The 18,735-nt window shown below is 52.3% G+C and overlaps 2 protein-coding genes across 2 annotated transcripts in view; both read right to left on the bottom strand.

Annotated features, from left to right (window-relative positions):
• The window catches only part of Dnah2 (dynein axonemal heavy chain 2), a 117,773-nt gene extending 113,201 nt beyond the window's left edge, over nt 1-4,572 (bottom strand). The window contains exons 1-2 of the mRNA XM_023723334.1: nt 4,503-4,572; nt 2,148-2,327 (exon numbers count right to left, since the gene is read on the bottom strand). Coding sequence (XP_023579102.1) covers nt 2,148-2,313 — 166 coding nt within the window. The 5' untranslated portion in view covers nt 2,314-2,327; nt 4,503-4,572. The remainder of the gene's footprint in view (nt 1-2,147; nt 2,328-4,502) is intronic.
• Nucleotides 4,573-12,306: 7,734 nt separating this feature from the next.
• On the bottom strand, nt 12,307-18,413 carry Efnb3 (ephrin B3). The gene is made up of 5 exons (XM_004638425.1): nt 17,787-18,413; nt 15,326-15,618; nt 15,062-15,154; nt 14,846-14,950; nt 12,307-14,436 (listed from the first exon to the last, which is right to left on the bottom strand). Exons 1-5 carry the CDS (start codon nt 17,906-17,908, stop codon nt 14,027-14,029), a joined length of 1,023 nt encoding a protein of 340 aa, XP_004638482.1. The 5' UTR covers nt 17,909-18,413; the 3' UTR covers nt 12,307-14,026.
• Nucleotides 18,414-18,735: the final 322 nt, after the last annotated feature.

Below are 18,735 nucleotides of genomic sequence, written 5' to 3'. Positions count from 1 at the left end.
TTTTTTGTGGAATCAGGGATTGAACTCAGACGCTTGCACTTGCCAGGCAAGCACTTATTCTATTGAGCCATCTCCCTGGCCCCCGAACATATGCATATTTATATTAAGTGGCTTTAACAGACCATAAATACTTTCATGTCAGTTTAGGGTAGGTTTTATCATCAAATAGGTTTAGATGGCAGCAGGGGCAGAGGGAGGTGTTTCAGTTGTTAGAGCTTTTGAAAATTACAGGAAAGGGATTCTGATCCTTGGTTAGGATTTTTTTTTTTCTTTCTTTTAAACAGGGTCCCAAGTTCAGATTGGCCTTGAACTCACTATATATATCCCAGGCTGTGTTTGTAACTCCTGGTGATCCTCTTGCCCCAGCCTCCTAAATGCTGAGATTATAGACCTGCACTATCACACTGGGCTAGGACTCTTCTTATAGTGAAATTAAACGATATGGAAGGAAGTTTAGGATATAGATACAGATCTCAAAAAGCTATCAGGGGGCCAGCAAGATAGCTCAGTGGACTAAAGCACCTGCCTAGGCAAGCTTAGGGTCTGTGGTTCAATCCCTGACACTACATGCCACTCCAGCCCCATTCCCAGGGCAGGCTCAGTCAGCCACAAAAAAAAAAAAAAAAAAAAAAAAAAAAGAGGTATTAGGACTGGGGTGCAGCACTGAGACAAAGTGTGTGTTTAGCATGCGAGAGGCCCTGGGTTTCATTCGCAGTGCCATAAAAAAGAAAAAAAGGCTGCTATTCTAAAATCCACAGTCTTTTACCAAGAAGTGCTTTAGGCCCCCAGTATCGCCTGTGGACAGGCTTCAGCCCCTCTCCAATTCCATTACAGGGATTAGTTTTAGTTTCAGGGCTGCCTGGGAGACCCACATCCTCTCTGAACCTCCACCCAGGCTACTAGGCAGCTGGAAGGCTCCATACCAAACAATAAGAATGCTGAGAGCTGGCGGAGGCAGAGATTTCCAGGTCTGGAGGCCAAAGCATTCATTTCAAAGGACCTTCCCTTTGATCCTGAGGATTCTTCAAACCAAACTGACCCAAACCAAACCTACCTGCCTTCTTTCCTACCTCCCCCTGCCTCTCCTGGCATGCAGCTTCTAGGGACCATCTCATTTAAACTGTTTTCAGCCAAGCACTTGAGAATCAAGAAAAAGTGCTGCACATTTCAAAAGTCCTGGATCCAAGGGCAGCTTCCAAAGTCCCTGGGCCTTTGTTTCCCCCACACCCTCACTTAAGCTTTTAACCATTGATATTAAAGGGAGATTCTGGTTGTGTATGTAGTTCACAGGTGGAGCACTTATCTGGCATGCACAAGAAAAGCCCCGGGCTCAGTCCCTAGTATTACGAAAAAAAAAGTTTGGAGTGGGGTTCTATTTCTCTCCATCTTTACAGGCCATTAGCAGTGTGCAAGTGTCCCAGATAAAAAGCAGGGTCTACACTTAGCAAGATCCTCTCCACACTGACCAGTGCTTTGAGGGGAAGCCCACCTACCATAATAGCTACCCAAAACCTTCCAACCCTGCTGGCTCCTGGATCAAAGCCACAAAACACAGCCTCTTTAAACTCTGCTCCCTCCTTCTAGACTTCTTTTCCTGTCACCCTGAACCTGAACCTCCGCAGTCTACCAAATCCCTGCCAAAACGAGGGCGGAGATACAGGAGCCTTCAACAGATGGTAGAAAGCATCAGGCTGGCTTAGGATTCAAAGGGTGGCAAAGCAGGCTGAGTCTCCATGGTGATGGGCTTAATGGGAGAAAAACATTATTTGTTTTGCCACCCAGGGTGAAAACGGGAAAAAGGAAGAGATCAAACCCTCTGCGGTGGGGTGGGAGCAACCAAGAACACTTGAAATGAGGAGGAAGAGGCTAGGAGAGGATTGGCTGGTGAACTCCTGCAGCAGTGGTGGGAAATTTTAAGACAGAAAGAACAAGTATGAGGCTAGCCAGGAGGAAGACAGACAAAAAGGGATCCACCAGCAGAGCTGAGGTTCTGCTCACAGCCGGGGGGTCACATAGCCCCTATGAAGTGAGAGAACCTCTTCCCTCACTCCAAGACCTTCCTGAAATACAAACATTCTATGCCCAAGCCCCTCAGATTTTCTCTACCCTCCATTTCTGAGCACCCCCCTGCCCCAGCAAATACCCACCAGTCTCCTCCTTGGGCAGCTCAAGCTCAGACTCAGGCTCAGTGGCAGACTGGGTGCTCTCCGTAGCCTGTTGGTCCAGGGTGGACTGAGCAGCTCGCAACTCCTTGGGGGGGCGGGGGCCTACACGACTGGTCGCTTTCCGCTTTTTGTCAGCTTTGTTTGACATTGTGCAGGTAAAACCTGCAGGTACAGAGATATTGGGAGTCCACAGTCAGACCCCACCCTACCCCAGCCTCCTGTTAACACTTCCTAGTCTTTCACCGTTGTCCCTTCGGATTCACGATTTTTGTTGTTGTTGTTGTTGTTGTTGTTGTTGTTGTTGTTGTATCTTAGGGAAGGGTATACAGTGTGTTCAGGGTCTCACTAGATCAGACCCATAGTGATCCACCTGTTTACAGCCTTCCAAGAGCTAGGATTATAGGTGTGCGCCACAACACCCAGTCTCAATTGCTGTCTCAGTACGCGCCCCCCCCCGGGGGGGGGGACAGGGCCAGCATAGCAGGCCCAGAGATTGAACCCGGGCCCCAGCACCACCTGTAGGTGCTTTAATCTGCTGAGCTATTTGGCCAGCCCTCAGATTCACAAATTGAGTGAGACTCCAATGTGGGCATCTTTTCTTGGGGAACCTATAACCTGCTCTCCATAAGGGGTCTATAGGCCTTTGAGTCTGGGAGTGTGGCTCAGTGGTCAAGTACTTCCTTGCATGTGGGACACCCTGACTCATCTTCAGCATTGCAATATGAAAAAAGGCCTTGGTGTCCTGGATTCTTTCAGTGGAATATCCCACTCTCTTCATAGTACTGGGTTAAAAATAAAAAAAAAATAAACCTCTCAAGGGATTAGGACTAAATGGAGGTTAAAGGCCAGATGTGGAAATGCACGCCTGTAATCCCAGCACTCAGGAGGCTGAGGCAGGAGGATCATTGCAAGTTTGAGACCAGCCTGAGTTACAAAATGAGCTCCAGGCCAGCCTAAACTGCATAGCAAGACTCTTACCTGAAATTAACACACACACACACACACACACGGGTAAAGACAGGTTACCCCATCAATAAAGGTTTAGGAATCCCTATTGTAACCAGAGTATGGAGAATATAAGATAATCAGGAAAACTTCTCCCCAGCTGAAGTGTGGTTGCTCAAATCACTCTGCCCCACTCTGCCTTGTGCGAATGAGAGAGGGCCCACAAAGGGAAAACTGAATCCATGTTCCCCACCCTTTGTCACTGCATTAAGACATTAAGGCATAACCATGATGATTTTCCTATGTATATTTCTTCCTCCCAATTAAGTGGGAAAATGCTCCTCCTACCCATACTAAAATCTGCAACAGCCTTAAACAAAGAACAGTACTTGCCACGCATGTCTCTTTAGTTTTTAATTGCTGAGAGGCAAGAACCCCGTTTTGTGTGTATTGAGGTTGCTTAGTACCGTTGGTTGAATTTGTACTAACTGATGAAAAACAAGATCATTTGATTCCAAATTCCCTCAGAACAAACAGAAACAGGAAAGACAAAAGTCATTCCATAAAGAATTTCACATCATGTAATGCGGAAAGGAGATCAGGGCATGAAGAAGGCCGATGGTGCTTCTTAGAAAAGTGGGATGGCAGGAAGCGGGCACCTCTGGCCGCTGTCAGAACCCCAATACCACTGGGACTTGCTAGGCATTCCTCTTCACTCAGCTCTAGCCTGACAACAACCTGTGGCTTTCCTCCCTCTTCTCCACAGGCTGCCACCGGCACTGATCATAGGTTATGAATTTCAAACTTGAAGGATTTGTACTTTGCTCCAAGGAAAACGTTCTGTTAGGCCAACAAATCAATAAAACCAACTAGGGCAAAGCAGCTTCCTCTGCTGGCCCCTAGGGAAGCATCAAGCCGTGTTCTGCCTCCCACTGAAGCCTCCACAGTGTCCACCGCGGGGCTTGCCCCATGATCCCACAGCGCAGACCCCAGTAGGTTCAGTCTCATTCTATGGCTGGGAATGCCACAGGAGCATCTCTTCAAACTACCAGTAGACAGATTTTCCCTCACAGTCGCTTCCCCCACATAACTGCCACAACTGGCCCCTTTTCTTCCCCTTACCTCTTCTGTTTCCCCACGCCCGTGCCTTTCTCTCTGCCCACAACTGCTTCTTCCTCTGCGCCCAACTGCCCTTTCTCTTCTGCCACAACTGCTCCCTATTCTCCCCTCCCCCTACAACTGCCCCTTCTCTTCCCCTCCCCCCATGACTACCCCTTGCTCCCCGTCCCTCCACTGCCGCCTCTTCTCCCCGTTTGAGCGCCTTTCCTAGCCTCTCCCTACTGCGCCTTCTCCCAAGACTCCTTCCCTGCTTCCCTCTGCCCGGATACGCACACCTCACAAGCCGACCCTCTGCTGCCTTGGCCGACCGAAGGGCCGTAACAGCTAAGAAGTTGCCGGGCTTGGCCCTTAGGGCCGCTCGCCCGCACGCGTCGCCCAGGCAACCGTAGGCGGGGCGGGGTGAGCGGCGCTCTGCGGCGCCGGCCACCTCTGCGCAGGCGCCCTGAAGCCCTGCTCTGCGGGCCCCACCCGGCTCGGGTCTCCGCTCCGTGGACGTGGGGCAAAAGGGCTGGGGGCCTAGAGGAAAGCAGCTAAATCTGGCGGGCCGGAAGCGGGTGGGCGAGGTTGTGAGGACCGAGCTGGAAGGCCTGGGGCTAGAAACAATGCACCACAGTTCCGCAAGATATTAAAAGGCTGGGGAACCCAAACGCCAGACCCGGTTCCCAGGTGTGTGGGCTCTGGCCCGAGCGGGTCCAGCAGATGGCGCCCGGGGTCCCCCCTTTGAGACTTGTTAGCCATCTAAAAGATGCTCCAGGATTTCCAGACAGCCGCCTTGGCTGCAGCTGGGTTGGGGGGAGCCGGGACTGGAGCACCCCTGCCCTCCTGCCTGCTCCCCCATCTGAGTCCGGACTGGGGTCTAGGCTTGCTGGGCTATGTGGTGCGAGGGAAAGGAAGGAACACTGGAACTGGAGTTTTTGGAATCCGAGGATCGGCTTTGAGAAGCCTAGGGTGGGGGACTATTGGGAGGCGGAGACTCCCTGGGGAAGGTGACCGGGCCGGGGAGGGGCTTTGCTCTCTTTAGAAACAAAGGCTGCGTCCTAGGGAAGCGAAAAGGAAGAGTACAGATGAGGGGTGGGCCTCAGTAGGGGGCGCTGCAAGCCGGGGTCACCGGCCTGTGCCTAGAAGGCTGAGCTCTGCCCAGTGGTAAGAGAAGCTTTGGGGAGACTTAGGAAATACAGGGAGAAAGCATCCTCAGGGGGGTGGGGAGGCACCCTCCCCTCTTCCATCAATAGTGCCTAATTAAGACAAAGCCAGCAGTGAGCCCACTGATTACATTTCCATGAGGAGCTAAATTGATGACATTTTCTCTGCTGAATGAGAGAAGCTGGCACCTCTGTTTCCCCTTTTTCTGGTTGGTGTTCACACCTGACAGGTCTCATTGTACCAATCCGCCACTGCTAGAGTGGAAGTTCCCTCTGCACCCCCAAACCAACCCTGACCTCACCAAAATCTTTCCAAAATTGGCAGCCCCTGGACCTTGCCTCCTACGCCCAGCCACCATCATTATCCTTAAGATGGGCTCCTGGGCTGTGGTTTGTTCCTCTTGCCTCGCTCAGACTCCTGTTGCTGAAAGCTGGAAATGAAGGAAAGAGAGACCCTGCCACACCCCAAAAACAGCTGCACAGTTCTGCAGGGCTAAGATGGGACATGTGAGTGATTCTCACAACCAGATGGCAGAGAGAGGGGAAGTGATTGGTCAGAACCTCCAAGGAAAAGTCCCGCAGGAGAGAAAGCTAGGGAGAGGCATGAAGTGGGGAGACTCAAGGACAGGTTCTCAAATCCCCCAGGGAAGGGAACCTTATGTAGACCCTATTTCTTTTCTGACGCCCCCCTCAAGTGTGGCTGTGCCTAGGGATCCCAGCCCCCAACATTATGCTAAATAGGTAATCAAACATCTCGCTTTGCTAATTACTGCTCAATCCGATTAAACGCTACTGAAGCTCATCAACATAGGTGGAGGTGGAGGAAGTGATGAAGGGGGGTGCAGCCACAGCTGTGATGGGGGTCTTGTCCCCAGGGGCTCTAGGGGACAACTGAGAAACAACCAGATAGCAAGACTAAGCACAGCCCAAAGGAAAGGGGCAAAACGGCTGCACCCTCAAGTCCCTTAGCCGTGTGTATCCTCCCCATCTCTCACGGGCTTCTTCCTCCGCCCAGAACCTCATCGCCCTCACAACCCAGGCATCCGGCCATTCTCACAGCGCCCTACACACCCCTGTCCCAGATTTAATAAGTTCTGCTCTCTCACTGTCAATATTTGATTTCTCAGAGCCATCTCCACAGAGGGGGTGGATGGGGACTCTTCCCTTGTTCCCCCCTACCTTTGGCTCTCTTTGGGCCACCCCCAGTCTCTTTGTGCCCCCAACCCTCTCTGAACTTACTGACTTAATGAAATGATATTAAAGTCTTAAGCAACTCCCAAAAGAATGGTTGTTATGGTGAGGGGAGTGGGCAGGACGCCTGGGTCCCTGAGGGGAGCAAGGGCTGAGGAGGGGGACGGTGAGCCAGAGGCTAAGGCCCATGGGCCCCAGTCTCCAAAAGGGAACAGCAGATTTGGGGTGATCTAGGGTGCCAGACCTCCATATCTTGGGAAGCATGGTGTGAGGGCTGGGGGCTAGAAGTCGGTGGAAAGAGAGAGTACATGCAGCATGTCAGGGTCTCAGTTCTTCTGTCCAGAGCATCAATCAGGATGAAGAGGCCAGCTGGGGGGGGCACAAATGGACAGGACAGGGACTCTGTGCCAGTAGCCTCCCTGCTGGCTGTGTTCTGGGCCAGTCCCGTGAGAACCAGAGTGGATTCCCCCGCAGCCCTGACTCATCCCTCTTCCCTCCTTCCCCAAGTTAGCCCCCCACAGGTGATTTGTAGCTGATGCCCCCTGGATGGCAGGGGCCAGGCAGGACACAGGCATTCCATGACATGAAGAACAGAGCTTCTGGAGAGAAGGGAACAGAGGCCAAGATGGGAAGCCAAGCACCACCCCCACCCACCCCATCTCACTCCCCTGGGGACCCTGGCCCAGCCCCAGTCCCCTTGGGGTGGTGGGAATGCAAGGACATTTGGCTGGGGCTGATTGATGAGGGAGGAGGCAGCCACTGGGCACCGAGGCTGCTGTTTGCTGAGCACACAGATTCCTCCCCACTCACCAGCTGCCGCCCCCAAGGCTGTGCAGTCCCCCCACCCCACCAGCCACTGAGTTTGCGGGGAGCTGGTGCCTGAGTTTCTGCTGGCAACAGGGTAAGAGGGAGAATCAGGAAACCGACAGCTTCACCTCCCTATGGGAATCAGGGGTACCTGGGCCTGGACACCTCAGAGCTCCCTCCAGGGTTCCATTGCCTCATCTCTTGTTCTGCCCAGTTGTCATTGCCATTCATTCTGCATCCTTTTTCCTTCTCCCACCCCATGCCAGCAGAACCCCCTGCTTCTAACCCAACCAACACTTTTCCCAGGCTGCCTACAGACCCCAAGGCTCTCTCAAGGAAGGCTTCGTGATAGCTTCATGGGAAGCTCCATTCTCTCTCTTTTTTTTTTTTTTTTTTTTTTTTGGTGGAACCAGGGATTGAACTCAGGCACTCAGGCTTGCCAAAGAAGCGTTTATTCCACTGAGCCATCTCCCCGGCCCCCAGAAGCTCCACTTTTTTCCATTGTAACTGAAAATCCAAATGCACTATCTAGAGCTAGGATATAGCACTTAACCTGGCAAGCATGAGGTACTGAGCTCAGTTCCCAGTACCCATCCCCCTAAAAAAGCCAGATGTGATATCAGTCATTCTCTATCAGAAATTCCTATTGCAACCTCTTGACCCATTCCCTTTTCTTCAGTGCTCCCCAACATGCAATTAAGATTGGCCTTATGTGAAATGTGTATCCCTCAGCGGCTTCTGTTTGGAAGGATGACTGTTTGAATTCCTGTTTGCAGCTAAACCCCCAGGTCAGACTTGATCCTGTGCTACTAGGGGCAGCAGCTCTGCGGTGGCCCTAGCTTTCTGCATCCTGTTATTTCTACTCTGCCTGACAGTTTTGTATGCTGAGTATCCTTCTTGGCCTCCAAGAATTTAAAGGAAAACCCAAGCAACTGACTGACATACAAGAAACAAAGGGAAAAGCCAGGTGAGTGGTATATGCCTGTAATCACAGCTACTCAGTAAGCTGAGGCAGAAGGATCTAAGTTCAAGGCCAGCCTGGGAAATATAGGGAGACCTTGTCTTAAGATAAAAATTAAGATTGGCCAGGCATGGTGGCACATGGCTGTAATTCTCACACTTGGGAAGCTGAGACAGGAGGATTCCTGTGAGTTCAAAGCCAGCCTGGGCTATGCAGTAAGACCTTGTCTCAAAACAAAACAATAAAGAAATGAGAGAATGTGAAGGTTGAAGGACCACATGTTCAACTGTGGCTTAGGCAACTTTGTGAGACTCTGTCTCAGAAACTAAAATGGGTCTGGGGAATGTAGCTCTGTGTGAAGGCCCTGGGTTCAATTTCAGTACCACAAAACAATTAGTTAATTAATTAAAATAATTTTCAAAAGGGACTAGGAGGGGCTGGGGAGATGGCTCAGTAGAATAAGCATGTGCCTGACAAGCACAAGGGCCTGAGTTCAATCCCCAGTTCTGCAGGAATCAAAATAAGTGATAGGTTTTGGGCCAGGGAGATGGCTCAGTGGAATAAGTGCTTCCCTGGCAAGTGCAAGGGTCTGAGTTCAATCCCCAGTTCTGCACAAAAAAAAAAAAATTTTAAAAAAGGGACTAGGGCCAGGCATGGCGGCATACATCTGTAATCCCAGCATTTGGGAAGCTGAGGCAGGAGAAGCACTGTGAGTTCAAGGCCAGCCTGCAATTTATGGTGAGACCCTATCTTAAAAACCAAAACAGGGTGGGCTAGATGGCTCAGTGGTCTAAAGCGCCTGCTTAGGTAAGCTTAGGCAAGCGCAGGGACCGCAGTTCCAGCCTGGCACCCAGGGCAAGCTGAGCAGGCCACCAAAAGAAAGAAAGAAAGAAAAAGAAAAAGAAAAAAATAAAAAGGAACTGGGGATGTAACTCATGGAAAAGGCCCTGAGTTCAATCCCTAATGCAAAAAAAAAAAAAAAATTTTTTTTTTTTTTTTTTTTTGGCAGAACAGTGAATTGAACTCAGGCCCTTGCACTTGCCAGGGAAGTGCTTATTCTACTGAGCCATCTCCCCGGCCTCCAGAAATCATTTTTTAATAAATACATAAAATGGAGGGAACTACCCGCTCACCCTCCCCCTCTCTCGGGACAGGAGCTTTCTTTCTCTTAATAAATATATTCTGCTCATAAAAAAATAAATAAATACATACATACATACATACATACATACATACATACATAAAACAGGCTCAGGTTTTAGCTCAGTGGTACAGCATCCATGGATTTAAGCCCCAATACCATGAAAGGAGGGGGAAGAAGAGAAAGGAAAGGAAGAAGGGAGGAACAGAGGGAAGGAGGAAGATATGAAGGAAGGGCAAAAAAAAAGAAAAGGGGAAGGGGCTGGGGAGATGGCTCAGTAGAATAAGTGCAAGGGTCTGAGTTCAATCCCCCATTCAAAAAAAAAAAAAAAGAAAGAAAGAAAGAAAGAAAAGGAGGAAATGAATGGGATTGGCTCCTACCCTAGGCCCTAAGTGACTTGCTTCCCGCTGGCTGAGACGAAGGGAGGACAGGGCATGTGTATGTGTCCTTCTTGCTATCCCTGAACAGGCCTGTGTACAGGAATGCAAACTTTGCTAACCTTCCAAACAGAAGCCACTGAGGGATACAAATTTCACATGAGGAAGCTGGGGAGATAGTTCAGTAGAGTAAATGCTTGCCTGGCAAGCGCAAGATCCTGAGTTCAATCTCTGGTACCGAAAAAAAGATGAGCACAAATTTCACATGAGGGGTGTGTTGAGGGGGTGTTAAGAGAAGGGGAATGGAGCAAGGAGTTGCAGTAGAAATTTCTGTGCCTTTGCACCCGCTGTTCCTTCTGTCTGGCATGCCCTTCCTTCCCCACAGTGCCCGACTGACTTCTCGTTATTCCAGAGCCTTGTTATTCCAGGTCCTAGTTATTTCAGGAGCTTCCTGACCTAAGCTGAAGCATTTCCCAGTTACTTTCCATCTTGTTACTGTTTTCTTTATAGTACTTTTCTTTTTTTTTTTAATTTTATTTATTTGTGTGTGTGTGTGTGTGTGTGTCCATCTCAGCCCACCAGGGGGCAGAGCTGGCTGGCTTGTGGTGCTGGGGATTGAACTGCGGTCCCTGTGCTTTGTTAAGCTTGTTCTAAGTAGGTGCTTTAGACCACTGAGCCATCTCACCAGCCCCTTTATAGTACTACCTGAAATCATATTATCCTTTTCCCCAGCTCAGACTTCAGGGCTGGGGGGTGTGTCTCCGTGGAAGGGCATTTATCCAGCATGCATGAGGCCTGGGTTCTATCCTCAGCACTGGAGGGTGGGGGTTATTTTTAAAATTACAAATAAATAAACCCAGAAAAACGTGGACCTCATGAAAGCAGGGACTTTCCCTTATTCACCATGAATTCCCAGTGCCAGACATAGTACCTGGGACAAAGCAGACATGAAGCCAAGTGATGGAGTGAACAAACAAAGAATGTCTTCCTGCTCTCATATTCTTTTCGTTGTAGTTGCTGCCCTAGGACTCTGTCTTTGCTCTTGTACCCAGAAAAGTCAACAGGCTGGCATGTGTTGATCTGTGTGGAAGTCACCAGCATTTTCAAATAGCTCAACGACACACAAGTCACCGCACATGTGAAAGGCTGTAGGTGTTGTGTGTGAATGTCAGGTGGTTGGCGGGGAGTCTGTAGATGCCAGTGCTCTGAGGGGGTGTGTCCCAGGGTGCTGTGTGGTATGTGCTATTCCTTTCCCCAGCTGTTCATCTGTCCCCAGGTGTCTTCCTGTCTCTCAGCATGTTATGATGTCTTGGTTGCTTTGGTGAGGTGTTTGTCTGTCAGAGAGTATTTATCCCCACTTCTCTTCCCTCTTGTCTTTCTACCTGTACCTATAAAGGCTTGTGTCAGCAGGGAACTCTCCCTCCACTCCCTTGCCCCTCACTCACATAGCCATGCCCCAGTCTTGGACCCCTCCCTTTCTCAGTGGGCCCCGTTGCTGGGCTCTGAGTTGCCATAGTGACGGTTGCCAAGTCCCTGAGGCTGATAGCCAGCGATGGGGCTGTCGGCTCCATCCACGCGGGAGGCTGAGGGGGGCTTCCCATTGTGTGGAGAAGGGGATGTTGCCAAGACAACCAACCCCCACTAAGGGCCAGGGACCAGCCCTTCCACCCCCCATGAGCTTCCCCACCTCAGGCAGCTCCAGTGTGGGCTCAAAAGACAGGAGTAAATTCCAGACACCTGGCTCCCCAGCTCTCAACTCTCCTCTAGCATCAGCTGCACCTCTCAGGACCTAGGCCTCTGGCTGAGGTGGAGGAGGGACAGGGGACCCAGCGGACGAGAGGAAGGGGGACCCTTGACCTCCAGGCAGATGGGAGGGAACCTAAAGTCAGGGGAGGAGCAGGAAGGGCAGAGGTTGTGACCCCCCGCTGACTCGCTCCAGTGATGCTCCTGACGGGTGCTTTTGTGACTGGAGAATGGAACCAAGTCTAGGGGGCTGGGCACCTGGGATTTTGGGGAGAAGAGGCAGGATGATGAGCACTTGACACCTGGGTCCCTGAGTCCTTCCCACTTTCTTCCAATGAGTTGCATTAGTCTCCACTAACAAAACTCTGAGGTGCCTGAGAAGGGTGGGAGGGAACAAGATTCTACACACGTTTTCACCACTCTGCTAATGTGACTTGTCTTGCTTCCCAGGTGCTTTGGATTGGCACCAGACAATAAGTACAACTCTAAATACCCATCTACCCTCATTTGCATGTTCTCCAGCCCAAGTTCTCTCCTTCCTTAAGTGGAGGTAGTCACCATCCTCAACCTTCTCTCCCAGCCCATGATGCCTTTCCCCAGATTGCCTACTTCACCAACTCTCTCTCCCCATTCCTCCTGATTTCACACCACCCGTCCCTCATCTTGAAAGCCATCCTGACCATCAGATTCACATCATTATTCTCCAGAATCTCAGCAACTTTTGAAGTTTTTTATTTTTTTTGGTTTTTGTTCAAATTTCCCTTTTACAGTAAAACTATTGAGGTGACGGCCATACCCCGCCACCTCCCCCATGGCAATATTAACTTCCTGTTCCCTGGAAGGAGCTGGGAACTATAGCACCAGAGAGATGACTTGACCTCTGGTGGACAAAGCAACCATCTTGGCTGGTGATTGAGGTGGTGACTTGATGTCCAAGGGCAGCTTTGATCTAATAAAACTGAGCTGGGAGGAAACTGAGGCAACAGCCGACTGCACTAGAGAGCAGGAAGAGGTATAGGCTGGTGACTACGGAAACAGTGGCCATTTCTAAGTACCACTGTCAGCTAGACCAGTCAATAGGCCACCATTTTGGTCACTAAGAAGGGAGCCATGTTGGCTTTGAAGGGAAGGTGCAATGAACAAGACAGCCGTCTGGTTACTGAGGGAGAACACATGGGCTTTTGGGGTAGTCCTGTTGATAACAGACATTATATTAAGATACAGGAAGGGACAAACAAGACAAATAGGGCTGCGACAGCAGATGGCAGTCATCTTAGCTGTCTTAAAATCACACAGAGCACATGGGAAAGGAGATCCTGGGAAGTGCCACTGAATACTAGGAAAGTCTTCCTCGGTCCACCTCTGTCCTCTTACAGTCAGTAAGTTCCAGCTTTCTCCTCAAACAGGAAGTTTCTCCTGCCCCCTTTTCCACAGGGTAAGAACCACTTCCCACCCCCAACCCCCCAGACTAAGCCACTTGGAGTTCCAGCCAGACCACTTCCTATTTCAGAAGTGCTACTTCCTGTCCTGGATGAAGGCACTTCCAGTTCCTGCTGCACTGCTTCTGCCACTGTCCAGGCCATTTCTGTCCAGGCCCAGTCACTTCTTGTCTGGAGAAAGTCACTTCCTGTCCCAAGTGGCCCATTCAGCAACAGACAAAGTCCATAATGTCCCAACTGGTTCATATCTTGCTGTCAGCCACTGGACAAAACAGGACACTTCTTCTTGTGGTAGCTGTCATGACCCAACCACCCCAAATGGCTGGAATAAGTATGTAGAGGCTTGGGGCAGGGTAGAGGAGATCCTACTACCCATGCCCTGAGCTGGGGTGGAGTGCCAGAGCCTTCCCCATAAGGCCCCCAATTTTGGTGGACTGAGGGGAGTGGTTGGTATGAGAGGTCAGAAGGGGGGCTGAGAGCTAAGGGGAGAAGTGCTTTGATGCCCTTCCCAGAAGATGGGAGAGGCACAGGATAAGAAGCCAAGAGGGTAAAGGAAGATGTAAGGAGGAAGATGCTAGGGAAGAACAGAACAGACCTAGAGACAGGAAAGAGAGAAAGAATATGAAATAGAAGAGAAAAACAGTGATAGGCATAAAGAAGTGCCAACCAAAAGACAGACTGTTCCTGCCCCAACTCTGGGTGGACAAAAGGGACATGGATACCTGGGTCATGATCAGCGAGGAGGCTGAGCCTGTGCTTCCTCCCCAAGGGACACAGAGACACAGGGGTACCCACTGACAAATGGGAGGGCAGGAGAGGTGTGGGGGAAATCTTAAGGGATCCTAAAAATAGAGACAAGAGGAATAGCTGGGAGGAACAAAGGAGCTAGTGAGAGCAAAGGGGCCAAGGAGATGCCAGAGGTGTCCCTCAAACCATGAATTAAACCAGAGAAGCACCCCAAGAAAGGCTAGATTTAGGAGAGCCAGGCAGAAGCTCTCATACCTTATAGTAGATGTTTGGAGGGCTCTGGGGGGGCCCATCCTGCACAATGTACACAGGATGCCCATAGTCACCACTCACCTTCTCATAGTGGGGACAGAAGGGAGGATCTGCAGCCCCACTGCCCCGCAGGGCTATCCCTAGCTCTCCAGGCTCAGCCTCCCGTGGAACCATCCCACCCCCACCCCCCAGGGCGAGAGACCCTCCCCGCCCAAAGGAGCCAGGACCAGGGTGGCGACTCTCCGAAGGCTTGGCCCGCCGTCTCCGCCAACACATGGCACCCCCAGCCCCTGCCACGCCCAGCAAGAGCAGCGCCAGCCCCCCTGCTGCCCCAGCCACTGCAGGCATGCTGGGAGGGGGCAGGGGGCCTTCAGCACCCCGGGAGGTTGCATTGCTGGTGGGGTCACCTGGCGGGGAAGGGGTGAAGGAGGAAAGAGGGGGAGGGGCTAAAGAAGCCACCTGGACATCTGAATACCCAGCCTTGGGGGTCCCCATGGGCTTCCCCAGCAGTGTCCAGACCCCATGGGAACCCCACTTTACCTCCCCACCCCAGCCCCAACTCAGAATCCAGGTGTCCAGCCCTGCGGTTCCTTGCCACATCATCCTCCCCACTTCTCTGACAGCACTGATTGAAGCACTGACTTGGCTAATTAGTTCTAATTGAGTCTTTTCCTCATTTGGCTTCCATTCCCCTCCCACCCTCATGTCCTCTCTTTCCTTATCACCACCCCCAAAACAGGAGTGAGGGAAAGGGTGAAGGCAGGGCAGCTGGGGTCTGAGAGAAGAAAGAGGAGAGGGCCAGCCCCCAATTCCTACCTGGCATGTTCTCCTTCCCAGGCTCCAGGCTGTGAGCTGCCCCTCTGTCTCTCTCCATGGGCATTTCAGACACAGGTTTTCGGGGGATGGCCCCTACTCGGGGATCTAGAGATGGGGATGACCCAAGAGAAAGGCCTGAGACAACTGCCCCTGACCATTTCTCTGAGTACAACTGAACCTATCCTACCTCCAGCAGTTACCCCCAGCCCCACTCACTCTGTCCCACTCGGAGAAGCACCTTCATGCCTCTGGTTAGGCACACGCCACCCTGCAAACTCTCCAGGCCCTCCCTGGTTCCATCTGATGTAGCTGGGAGAGAAAAGCACAGAAAGAGGTTGGCACTTCAGGGTCCTGCCCCTATTCTGATCCCACATCCTGCAGGAGCACCACTAAGGGTCTTGACTCCAATGAGCACCGCCCTCATCCACCCGCCAGCCCAAGGTCCACTTCTCTCTTGACCGTGCCACTGCCTAGCAGTACCGATGATGTAGTAATCACGGTGTGAGCGGAATTCGTGGCCCCAGAGGTTAGGACTGTATTCCTGGAACTTGATGGTGAAGCGAAGATCCATTTCTGGACGGTCACAAGTGAGGAGGAGGTTTGGAGTAGAGGGTGCCTCACAGCGCCGGCCCTCGGCACCCTCTACCAGGTATAGCTTATAGAACTCATAATTAGGAGAGGAGTGGGGACCAGGAGGCCGGGCCCGGGGGCAAAGCAGGTCTAGCCGGTCCCCAATCTGAGGGTACAGCACATAACCACCCTCTGCCTGGAACCTGTGGGGAAAGGGCAGATGGACAAGGAAGAAATATCAGGGGTGTGGCTCCCAGAGCTTTCCTTTCCTCACCCCTCCAGGACAACAGTTCCCAGGCTCCCATCTGCCTGCCTTTGTCTGAGTGGAAAGTCTGTTCTGTGAGCTTGGGCACCAAGGACTCTAAGAGCTCACATCAGAAGCAGCAGGAAGCCAGGCTCAGAGGTCTCCTGCCCCTTGGTGTGCCCAAATGCACTCCAGCCCGCCCTCACCACATGCACACTGCCATCTCCCGCTCCATCACCGATGCCGTTGCCATGGCAACAGGATGCCAGTTACCAAGGAGCTGGCCTCTCTGGAACCACACAGCCCACCCCTCCCAGGTGATTTCACTATTCCATGGCAGTCAACCATGGGGGCACAGCCTCCCCTCCTCCACACCACCACTAAATTTCAAGGATTCCAGGCAAAGTGGGGAGGTGAAAGGTTAGGAAAGGGATGTAGAAGGTGATCCTGACCAGTGTGTCACAAGTTAGCTATTAGTGAGACAGGGGGCAAATGCCTCACTTAGCAATGGCCATAACTGGGACTAAGGGAACCAGGGTGTGGAGATTAGCTTGCCCTGGTCATTCTCCTACTCAGTCTCCCTGGGGCTCAGACTTCCTGGGTAAAGTGCTCTATTGCTTTGGAGTTGAAGTAGTTGATTTTCCTGACCACAATCAACAACAACCCAGCATCTTCTCAAAGTAGGAGAGGCTCGGGAACCCACAGGCCCTGCACTACCATAACTTGCCAACAACTACAGCCCCTCCCTGGAGACAGGGTCTCAGGCTAAGTCCTAGAGGACTGCTGCCAATTATCCTCCTAGACTACCAAATGACCCACTCCCGCTCCACATCCAAGACCCCTCACAACACCAATCTGCCTTTTCTCGACCCTATCAGAATAAGTCTTAATTTATGTCTTCAAGCTACACCTGATATTCCAATTGCAGCCAGCCTGAGTACAGAAGAAACACTGAGATTATCCCCCAAAGAGATACCAGAGGGAGGGAAGGATGCCAGAACAGGGAGGTGAGAGGGAGTCCGGGAAGTAGAGAAGAACAATAATCCTAGCTCTGCTTTGGAGAACATATAATATGTTCAAACACCTTACCTCTAATCCTCATAACAGCTGTAAGTATTGAGGATATAAACTCAGAAAGGTTAAGTGACATGCCCAAGGCCACACTGCTGAAAGAAGCAGAGCTAGGATTAAGACCAATGACTTGATGAGATCCACAAACCCCACCCCACCTCCCATGACCTCCCACAGCCTCCCCAAGGAAGCAGGAAGTTTAAAAAACACTCCTTTGCTAAAGGGAATGCGAACTGCATGGAGGCAAAGACCCAGAGGACCTCCCAAAGGTTCTGTTCTACCCTGGATGGCTTGAAGTTTCATGTGACCCTTGGCCTCTTTTCAGAGCAAAGCAAGCATGCCATGGAACAGAGGCCCTGATGGAAGAGTTTGCAGCAAAGACGGGGGAGGGGGCAACGGGGTCCTCAGGACTCGAGGCCAGAGCAAAGGAAAGAGGCTGGAGGGCCTCTATGTTTCTTCTACAAAGAAGCCTCAAGCCAGGAAGGCAGGTATATGTTCCAGCTGAAAATTGTTCACCCCAGGGCTCCCACCTCTGGCTGTGGGAAAGAGTTGGGAGACAGACTGAAGAGCCAAGAAGCCTTGGGGCCCTGTTTCCAGAGCCCCCAAACTGAGCCCCTTTCCCTCCATCTCCAATGTGAGTCCCTTGTGGGAGGGAGGCACCCGTGCCTTCCCCTCAGCGCCTCAGCAGCACCTACTCAAGGGCTCTCTCCTGAGAGCTGACATTAACCAGGCTCCCGCCAATCCCGCCCCCCCAACACGCAGGTTTCCCACAGATCTAAATAACCACTCCACTGCCCTCATGCTGCCCATAAACTTTTTATCTTTGCCCTTTGGGGTCTCCAAACTCCTGACACATGGACATCACCACCCACCTCTAGCTCTATGTAGGCTCCCAAGATAACTGCTCTCTGTAACCCAGCCTGGCACATTAGGGCTCTAGCACCTTCCTCCAGCCTCGTTCCTGCTCACGGAACTGAGGCGCCAAGACCCCAAACCTCCCACACCCCCTTGCCCTGCCTTTAAGTTCTGGGGTGTCTCCAACCCCAGACTCCTCACCTCTTATTCGCTGAGTTCCAGTAGACAGGCTCCAGGCTGAGCCCAGACACCAGCCCCCAAAATGCCAGAAGCAGCAGGGCCCCAACTTGCACACCCCCCAGCCCAGAATGGGGGGCCCCCATGACCCCGCCAAGGTCTGGGGGGCGGGGCACCAACTCCCCCAAAGTCGCTCACCCCCAGGGGTGATTGCCCCGGCTAGCCGGCTGCTCAGCCTTGATCACCCCGTGGGTGGCTGGTGCCCCTGGCTCCCACGCGGACCCGCTTCCTGCTGTCCCAGCGCCCCCGCTCCAGAGCGCTCAGCCCTACAAGCGTCCTCGCAGGGGCCGTCTGCAGGCGCCCTCTGCGGCCCCGGCCCACGCGCCAGCACCCCGAGATTTGTGCGCCGGCCTAAGTAGGAGGTTGGGGGAGCCAGGGTCCAGGCGGGGGCAGCATGGGGTGCCAGGAAAGGGAGCGAGGAAAGGGACGCCGAGCTGGAGCCCCAGCCTCGCCGGGATTGAGGGCAGCGGGCTAAGGGAGGAAACCAGTCCCGAGCCCAGGAGGGGGGAGTTAAAGGAGAGGCGGGGAGGGGGAGAGGATGGTAGAGGGAAAAACCGGAGCTGGAGCTCAGTCGGAGCGGGCGGCAGCATCCCGCGGCCCACGCCCCCCACACCTCCCTCACCTCGCGCACCTCCCGCCCACCACGGCAGCCTCGCTCCCCGCCCTGCCTCGCTGCCTGGTGCGGTCTCTCACACCCCTTTTGTCGTTCCGAGTCTCGTCTCTGGTTGACTTTTTGCCTGTCTCCCCTCCTGCCCTCCGACCTCACGATCGGTTGGAATCTTCCTCTCTAAAATCCAGAAAGGCTCTTGCCCTTTCCACCCCAAAGAAGCTACCCCTTTGCTTCCGAAACCGCCTCCTCTTCCATCCCCAAAACACCACAACGGCTTCCCGGGCGGGCAGCTGGGCGAGAATA

This window comes from Octodon degus, unplaced genomic scaffold, assembly GCF_000260255.1.
Source record: "Octodon degus isolate 3935 unplaced genomic scaffold, OctDeg1.0 scaffold00098, whole genome shotgun sequence".
Lineage (NCBI taxonomy): Eukaryota > Metazoa > Chordata > Mammalia > Rodentia > Octodontidae > Octodon > Octodon degus.
This window is presented reverse-complemented; position numbering and strand designations above follow the sequence as displayed.

What these genes read in the sequence shown, in the direction of transcription:
- Efnb3 (XM_004638425.1), bottom strand. Translation starts at nt 17,908, where the DNA reads ATGGGGGCCCCCCATTCTGGGCTGGGGGGTGTGCAAGTTGGGGCCCTG. An exon ending in CCGTGATTACTACATCATCG is followed by an intron (nt 15,155 to 15,325) that starts GTACTGCTAGGC and finishes TTTCTCTCCCAG; the next exon opens with CTACATCAGATGGAACCAGG. An exon ending in GCTTCTCCGAGTGGGACAGA is followed by an intron (nt 14,951 to 15,061) that starts GTGAGTGGGGCT and finishes CCCCATCTCTAG; the next exon opens with ATCCCCGAGTAGGGGCCATC.